At 34.2% G+C, this 9,415-nt stretch overlaps 1 protein-coding gene across 2 annotated transcripts; it reads right to left on the bottom strand.

Annotated features, from left to right (window-relative positions):
• Window positions 1–494: 494 nt before the first annotated feature.
• On the bottom strand, window positions 495–3,264 carry LOC110737359. 2 transcript variants are annotated; one of them, XM_021917710.1, is made up of 3 exons: window positions 3,065–3,264; window positions 1,988–2,062; window positions 495–1,714 (listed from the first exon to the last, which is right to left on the bottom strand). In XM_021917710.1, the coding sequence occupies exon 3, from the start codon at window positions 1,425–1,427 to the stop codon at window positions 723–725; it is 705 nt and encodes a 234-aa protein (XP_021773402.1). In that variant the 5' UTR covers window positions 1,428–1,714; window positions 1,988–2,062; window positions 3,065–3,264; the 3' UTR covers window positions 495–722. The 2 variants fall into 2 exon arrangements, with proteins under 2 accessions (XP_021773402.1, XP_021773403.1); XM_021917711.1 differs by lacking the exon at window positions 1,988–2,062.
• Between the last annotated feature and the right edge of the window lie 6,151 nt (window positions 3,265–9,415).

The following is a 9,415-nucleotide window of genomic DNA, read 5'->3' as shown; positions in this document are numbered from 1 at the left end:
ATTCCAAACACTTTCAGTTTTATTTCCTAACAAGGAATTCATTAACTTAAATTTTGATAAGCTAACCAGATAATTTACCACGCAAATGCTGATTGTGAGAACCTTTGTGCAGCCTGCTGTACTCGTTTACAACTTTTGCGTGATAATTTTGGCAAACCATAACAACAATCTAAGGCACAAGAGTTCAAAATTATTCCATGGCATAAAAGATGCAAGTAGTAGTTCTAAACAAAGCAGTATATTGTATAGAATCCAAATTCAGACAATACCCATAATTACAACGGAAGAACAACTGAACTCCTTCTTATAGCTGAATTGCAAATAAATCTCCAGAAACCTAAATCAGATTTGTTGAAACTGTCAAGTAAATAAATTCAAAAACCATAGGCAACCTATGGTCATAACAAATCCAAAGAACAGTAAATAACACCAGTTCAAATATTCTGCATATAAATAGATATATTTAAAAGAAATATAAATAATACAACATGAAAAACAGACACACACACACAAATATATATATATATTATCCGAATATTATTACATCAAAAGAAGTGCATAAGAAAAGAAAGCAGCACCCACAACTTGTTTCTTAGACATTACTAATTAATAAATAAGCACTAACTGCATGCTAATATTACCACTACATAAAACAAACCTACTGAGTGAGTACAAGCCCTTAAACTTAGAGTCCAAAATAAGCATACTTTAATAACACATGACTAATCAACCCTAGCACGCTTAAATACAGCTTCTAAATCTGGCACATTAGTAACAAGGCAGTCTGAAGCTTCTACTTCTTTAGCATTTTTAGAGCATTCTTCCACTCCAACCCTACGCTTAATTGGACAATTTGGTGGGAGCGAAAGAACCGAAATTTGTGATCCTTCATCAGTTGGTGTCATATAGATCTCACTCCCTAAACCAGTAGAAAATTCATCCTGTTTAGAACTCCTTTCTAAACATTCAAGATGGCCTTTCAGAATCATAAACTTTTCCCGAATCAAAGAACATTTAGCACCGAGCTTTGCAGCATCACCATAATTGCCATCAACTATTTCCAGGTTTAATCGAGAATCTATGAAAAAAGATGCTTTCCTTACAACTCTTTGTTCAGCTGTAACTGCTTCTGGACAGGGGTCACTAAAAATACACTCCATGCCAATGTTGTTATGAGGACATGTTACCATCAGCCAAGAAATATAGCCATGTCCTTGTACCATAGTAGTCTCTATAGTAGTTGCAATTACACCAGTTTTCCTCACTAAGACACCCAAGAATTGTACAAAATCAACTGAAACATGAATATCATGAAATGATGCATTCTCTCTTGAAATACAGTCTGCATGTATACAACTCAGGTCTGCCCTCTCTTGTACCAATTCAGCACATCTATTCTTATATAGCTTGACACAAAGACGATACATCTTTAGACGTTCGTGCGTGAAATCATCTACTCGGACATTAAACAGACAATCAATCTTTTGACAGCCTTGTGAGCTGCTCTCTCGCGAGACTCTTCTACTGAAGTGGCATCCCCACCATAAAAAAGAAATTTTGCTCGTGAATTTGGCCGATTAACACGTACAAAGGCATTGTTCTTAGCAATATCTATGAATCCATAGACTGGAGGTGGAAACTGAAGCCAATTAACAATCTTTTCCAAAAGAGGCTGAAAAGGAACACAAACTTTGGTTGCTCGTCTAGCCATAACCTGTAATGGCAAAAGTGATGTTCAGGACAAAAATTACTTAGACCAGAAAGCTGTGTTTCTTCCAAAAAACACCTTCACACCGTATCTACGCGGGTAACAAAAATTGGAACAGAGCTCTAAGAAAAATAACTCTAAAAACTACAACAATTCACTAAAATCAGATTCATGCACCACAAAAAGCATAAAATTTGCAAATAACAGGACATCAAAAAGCACATTACAGATCAAAACTATAATTTAAAAACTATCTAAGCGTAAAGTTTAAGAAATTACCTCAAAATATCTTGCACATTAAACAAAACACACTGATTTCTAAATCCACCAAACCCCAATAAACTATCACCGAACCTGTAATGCAAAAAATGATAAAACTTAAAACACAAAAATTAAATTATTAATAACTATTCTATACTTCACCCTTCAAAATTATCTGTAAACCATGCCTCTTAAATTATCTTTTAGTCATACCTCTTTAACAACAGGCAAAAATTGCAATAATGTTTTCTAAAGCCTATAAACAACACACAACATAACTAAACACCTTAAATAAATTGAATTGAACACAAAGATGTAATTTTGAAGTTTGATTTTTGAGAGTAACATCCAATCTGTCGACAATTCCAATTATTAAATGAAAACACATAAAATTAGCTATTAATAATTCTTTTATACTTCACCCTTTCAACACTATCTTTAAATCATCGTCTGAAATTAGTTAGGATCTCTGTTCCAATACCTATAAACAAAGAATACTACTAAACACCTTAACTAAATTTATGCCATAAACAAAATAATACATAACAATCTCATAAAACAAAAAGGGTGCAATGTTAAAGTTCGATTTGTCAGGAAATGTCCAATTTGTCAAGAAATCCAAATACCAATCTCTGGCAATGGTCAATTCGATAAGGAAACCAAAAACAATATTGGCTACAATATTAACACTAAAACGAATACCTTTACAACCCAATCTCAAATCATAAGTATCAAGAAATGATTTATTTTTATGATTTTTAATTTATGGGAAAATATAGCAACATCTTCCTCTATATATAGGCAATGAAACCGACTATACCCACAGTGGGAACCCTAAAAACAGTCATAATTCTCCTTCCTAAAAGTACAATTGAGTAATCCCCAAGGCTTTGTTGTGCCTCAAGTTTCGGGAATAGGCACTGCACAAAGTGGGTAAGCTACTGTACATGACAGAAAGCATTCGTTGACTGAAACTAATACTATAACCAAACTAAGTCAATTCCTAATCTACTAATCAAAACGAAGCAACAATTTAAACATGCAAGGCAATACAACAACCCTGACAAACAAATCCAAACCAGTAAAAATACATACCAGCCACTCTCAGACATAGCAGCAACCAAAGATGAATCCCTTCCAAACCTCATCAGCCACGGAAGTACACAGCAGAAACCAAACCAAGAATGAAGTCAAACACAGCTCCAGTAAATCAATAATGCAATTTTAATCAGAAAAGAAAGAACAGCTGTAATCTCTTCTACACGAGGCAAAGAAATGGAGAAAAAAAAACCCCCGTACAGGTGGCAAGGAAAATACAGTTCAAACCCCAGAAAGGGTAATTTCGGAAATACATTTAATTCGGGGGTGATAGTGTAATAACACCAGAAAACACTGTTGCTAAGTTCCCATATTTAATAAGGTTTATAGATTAGTGAAAACTATAATGAACAAAATAGAGCCTCTCTTTAAAAAAATTTACCATCATTAACAAAACTCTAATTTGTCTTTATAAAATGTTACTCCCTCCATTAATTATTATGTGTAAATTTGAAATATTTTATGTCTCACAAATAATGCCCTAAAGTTGCACATAATAATTAACGGAGGTATGTAGTATGATATTCTAATATTGTCTAAAATCTTTTTTCAAGTGATTAATTAGTCATTCTATTAATTTTAAATTGATTTGATATTTACATTTAAAGTTGGTTGACGTGTGGGTAGCACGGGGCGATCCAACTACATATATAACTTTTGATACTGCGTTGTGGTATGAAATATTTTCATTGTTGGTTTAATTTTAATTTCCCCATTACAATAATAGTACAGTTTAGAATTCATGATTTTTTTTAAATACCCTAATAGTAAATTTGATACTAAAATTATTAAGTTTATACTTTTTTTTTTTTTTTACAGGAAGATGATACTTTGTTATACTCAGCCCGTTCCTAGCTTTTTGGTGGCCTATGAAAAATTAGGGCCCTTATTATCCAGTAAAGTAAACAAATGATTTTTTTTAACGGATTGAATTAAAAAATAAAAATCAACTTACAATACAGAAAAAAACAATAACTTAAAAATTAGGTATCCAAATCAACATACAAAACATTGTCCACGAACATTTATAGATACAAAATCACCAATAAGGAAATAATAATGTCCATATTAATATGATAAAACATATTTTCCTCAATACATAAAATGGCAAGACCATTTAGTCTTTCTTGTGACATTGATAACCTCAAAAACATTTGCAATAATTTTAACTTCGAAAAACTACTTACAACTGATGCAGCGGTGACCGGATCCCATTGAAAATCAAAGATGAAGAATACCATTCGAATAATTGAATTAGCCCTTTTTTAGGAGATTACTGAGGTTGAAAATTGTAAAAATAAATTAACTACAGAAGAAATCAATTAATTATGAATGAGAAAATATTATTTTGGAAGAAAATAACAATAAATTATTGCAATTAAGATTTTTTAGGGGAATTATTAGGAAAGAATAAAGGATTTGTAAGCTGAAATTTAGGAAAATGAACATAATAATATGGAAAAGCATGAAGGCGTACATACTGTAACATTTTTTTGAAATAGTACATTGCATACTGTAACATTAATTAGTTAGGATTTTTCTCCCTAACTTTTCAAAAAAAAAAAAAAAAAAAGGCTGAAGGACATTAATTAAAACTTGGGCCTTCTTCATTCGGGCCCCGGGCGACGACACCTGTTGCCCTGCCTTAGGGATGGCCCTGATTATACACCAATAATAACTGTTGTACATACATGTAACTAAGATGATTTAATAATGCAAAACTAAAATCAATACTAATGACATACAATTCATACTACATCGCCATTAATAATTTCAAAGATATTTTTTCATACATCAACAATACCTGCCTTACTAATTTTTAAAGTGCACCCATTATTATCTAATACGGGTGATGATAATAACGACATTGTTCTATCCCACACTTCAGTGCTCTTATTGAACTTCTTTGACATAAATATCCTTGTACATATATTATTACACCAAATTCTTCCTAGTGCAAGTCGCACCTTCCTCCCGTTCGATATTATCATATTGCTACCACCTTCATAATCATTCCGGGACACTTCTATAACATCATTGACAGCTACAATAAAAAGATTGTATTTCTTTGCCAACGATTTAAGTCCATTTGATACCACATTTAAAATTGCAGTCCTTTCCATCATAGAATATCTTGTGTTAGTAAAATGAAAACGACATATACTTGAAATAGAGTCAATGACAACAACTCGATACTGTCCTATCGTACCTATTGAGCTTTGCAAGAATGTTTCAAGCCATTGCACGGTTCCTACTAGATTACAAGGAGATTCCACCTTTTTCACTAATATCCTCTCCAACGGGTGCTGACCTTGTGTTGTTGTTGAACCAAAAACATGCGGGATCATTTCATTCGTTATGACCGATGGAAAATGACCGATTGGTTGTATGTACACCGATGGAGATCCTAAACCCCTATTGACGGAGCCAACTGAGAAGCTAACATCATTTTCAAGCACATTTGTATCTTCCCTGTTCCCTCATCACCACGTATCTCAGTGATGTGACCTGAACAAAACCCTCAATTCAACATATTGTCTATTGTAGAGCACCTACTACAAGTAGTGTTCATTTTCGGGAGATGAAACTACTCACTACCCACTTATTAAGATTTTTACATATTTTTCATCTTATCACCCCCTTGACACACTTGTATATGATTGTTAGTTTGAATAAATAGGTTGTGAACTAGTGACAAATCAACTCACATCCCTATTGCTAACAAGCATGTGAATCTATTATGTCGTATTCATGTATTGTTTTTTTCTTTGCAAAATCAATCTTTTTTTTAATGAATTCCTACTAAATATACACTTGCAATTCCCTAATAATAATAATAATAATAATAATAATAATAATAATAATAATAATAATAATAACCAAAATTATACACTTGCACTACTTTTAAACATTAACAAAATAGTTCAATCTACTTTTTTTCTAAACCGGGATAAATTCATCCAAAACTAATGCATACTACTATTTTCTTGCAATTTTTAAAACCAAATAATAGCACATACTTGATAGAAAGCAAACAACAAAAGTATGTCGTACTCCAACCTTCTACATCTTACACTAACAACTAAAACAACACTTTTTAAACTACAATACTAATATTCATACTAATAATAATATAATCAACTACTATTATGTTCATCATACATATAATACTCACCTGGCATATCACAGGAACTTATCCATTTCATTAACATGAAAAAGCATTCAACTCACCTGTCAGCTGTCAAGGTTGATATGTCAAAAGCATATGGTCGGGTTGATTGGATTTTTTTATTTAAAATCCTTAAAACCTATGGTTTCTCTTCCCGGTGGATTCAGTGGATTTCTCAATTTGTCTCAACGGTCAGTTTCAAGGCCATTGTGAATGGGAAAACGACAAAGAGCTTCAAATCACATTGCGGTCTACGACAAGGTGATCCTCTATCCCCGTATTTATTCCTTTTTTTTATGGATGTTTTGTCTAGAATGCTGCTCTTAGCTGAATAAATAAAGTTGTTTAGTGGAATTAAAATTGCTATAAGGGCTCCCAAAATTTCTCATTTATTTTTTGCAGATGATGCCATGTTTTTCTTCAAAATCGATCACACTTCTTGTGAAAACATCCGGGATATTTTAACAAGGTTTGGGGCAGTATTAGGGCAAAGGATAAATTTTCAAAAGTCTTACATAAAATTCAGTCCTTCTGTCCCTCAAAGCCTTGTTACCGATTTTAAAGAGATTCTAAGGATCCCTAGTGTTCAGATTATGGGAACATACTTAGGGAATCCGATTGATATTGTGGGGAAAAAATCAGACAGCTTCAACTTCTTGGTGGAGAAAGTAAAAACAAAAATCCTTGCTTAGTCTACTTGTAGAGCATCATAATCTACAAAATTGGTACTTATTAATTCGGTTTTAATGGGAATAACTTCACATGTCATGAAGTCCCTTAAATTACCGTTATCAATGGCCAACAAATTAGATTTAATTATAACAAGATTCTGGTGGGCCACTAGTGGGGAAAAGGGTATTCATTGGATGAAGCGGGAAAATTATTCAGTTACCGAAAGGTATGGGCGGTTTGGGAATTAGAGCTACTAGTTTGATGAATGATACCCTTCTGTTCAAGAATGTTCTTAGGATGCACAAGAATCCACAACTTTTAGCGGCTAAGGTTTTCAATGCTAAATTAAAATGTGTTATGTGTCATGGTGCTCCAAGGAATCTGGTGCTAGGATCCCTTTCGTATGCCCGAAGAGGATTCCAGCAAGTGGCCAATCATTTCCGACCAGGTTTTGCTTGGAAGATTGGGAATGGTGATAATATTCCTGCTTGTAGTAGGACTGGGTTCATGGGACAACTCCAGTTGTCCGGTCAAATCACACTTTGGGTGACAGTTTGAGGTGGAAGGTTAGAGATTTTATAAACCTGGATTCGTGCTCATGGAAAGCTACTCTTGTGAGAGAGAGATTTGAATGGCATAGTGCACAAAAAAATTCTTGGTATTGAACTTCCTCTGGACAGGGCGGAGGACTTCATGTATTGGCCGAATCATTCCTCGGGAAAATTTACAGTTAAATCTAGGTATGCCTTCTTATCACAAAAGGATACCAACCAGGATCCGGTGCAAAGCACAGGTACGTTAAGCTTTTTCAAGATAATTTGGAGACTAAACATACAACCAAAATGGAGCATGTTCGTGTGGAAACTTTACTATGATGCCATCCCAACAAAAGAAAAATTAGCACAGCGTGGTATGCAAATGAATGTTTTGTGCGATTTTTGCGGAGTGGAGGTTGAAAACATATAACACATCTTTAGGTTATGTGATCTGGCTAAATTTGCATGGCAAAATGCAAACATAGCTGACACTTATACAACTACTGAGTCCAATACCGTCAATCTCCCGGATTGGATTCAAACCTATATCCTGCTTCTTTATAGTCAGGATGGAATTTAGAGCTCCGCAATAACAAGCTTTATTGCAATTTTATGGGGTCTGTGAATTACTAGAAATCAACGTGTTTTCAAAGGAGATAGTGGTGGTACTACCACTTTGGAGAAAAACATAGCACAGGCTGTACAATCACTGCATGATTTCAACAAGCCAGATATACTTTTTTCAGGTGTGCAGCAACATTAGGATATGGAACCCAATGAACCGCCGGGATTCTCTCAGGTACATATAGGACGGGAAGGTTTTACATTTGGTCCAAATATAGCACAACCAGATTGTACGATTCAGATAGATGGCTCTTGGGAGAAAGGTAGTGGACGAAGTGGTTTTGATTGGGCTTTCAAGCTAAATGGAGAAGATTTCACGGATGGAGGAGCAGGCTTTGGTTTAGCAACTTCGGCTCTGCATTCGAAGACGCAAGCTTGTCTTGAAGCTTTAAAATGGGGAACTACTAAGGGTTTCTAAAAAATTCTTCTTTACTCGAACTCAATAAATCTGATCTGTCTCTTACGAAAGACGGATATTAATAATATTAGTATCTTCTGGATCTTACATGATATTAAAAATTTGGGAATGAATTTTCGGTGCTGTAACATTTTGAAAGTTGATTGGGACATGGTTCAACGAGCACATTTTCTGGCCAACAACAGCAGGACTAGTTTAATTAGCTTTACTTTAGACTTGTAATTTAATTTGTGTTATGCTAATGTAAAAAAAAAAATACATATAATACTCTTCTATTGTCTTGAAAATAGTCTTCTAATCCATCCTACTCACCCATTCATGAGCCACCTATTCACCCATGTCTAATTGTTGATGATGCCAAGTCTCTAATGATAAGTTGAGACCAATTAAGTTGGACACCTTTGTTGTTGATCTTTTGTAATTCGATGTTCCTGGTACATTATCACCTTTCACCAATTTTGACATTGTGCTATCTCGTACCCTCATGGAAGCCATAGAGCTAAATGTGTCACTTATAATTTTCTGCACCATTTAAAATTTCATACCATATTACACTCCTTTTATGACAAGAAAACGCAAAATACATGACTAAAATTCACTGACCTCATTTTTCTCGATTTCTTCAGGGGTAAGTTTTTGCTTCTTCTTTTGTTGCGCACCCTTTTGTACAATCCTCACCTGGTAGTTCCATAGTCCTAATAAGGTGCCTATGGTTTTTTTTCCTTAGGCCTCAACCTACGCCTCCCAAAAACCTTTCTTTCGTTCAAATCCCAACTACCATTATTATCGATGTTCGTCCTGTCAATACCTATAGCATCCTCTAACATACTTTGGATATTGAGTGTTGCTTCCTTATACATGTTGAAAGTGTCTTTATTGTGCATTGCAAGACTAGCTAGATAATTATTCCTTCAAGATAATTCACGAAA

This window comes from Chenopodium quinoa, unplaced genomic scaffold (genome assembly GCF_001683475.1).
Source record: "Chenopodium quinoa cultivar QQ74 unplaced genomic scaffold, ASM168347v1, whole genome shotgun sequence".
NCBI lineage: Eukaryota > Viridiplantae > Streptophyta > Magnoliopsida > Caryophyllales > Amaranthaceae > Chenopodium > Chenopodium quinoa.
This window is presented reverse-complemented; position numbering and strand designations above follow the sequence as displayed.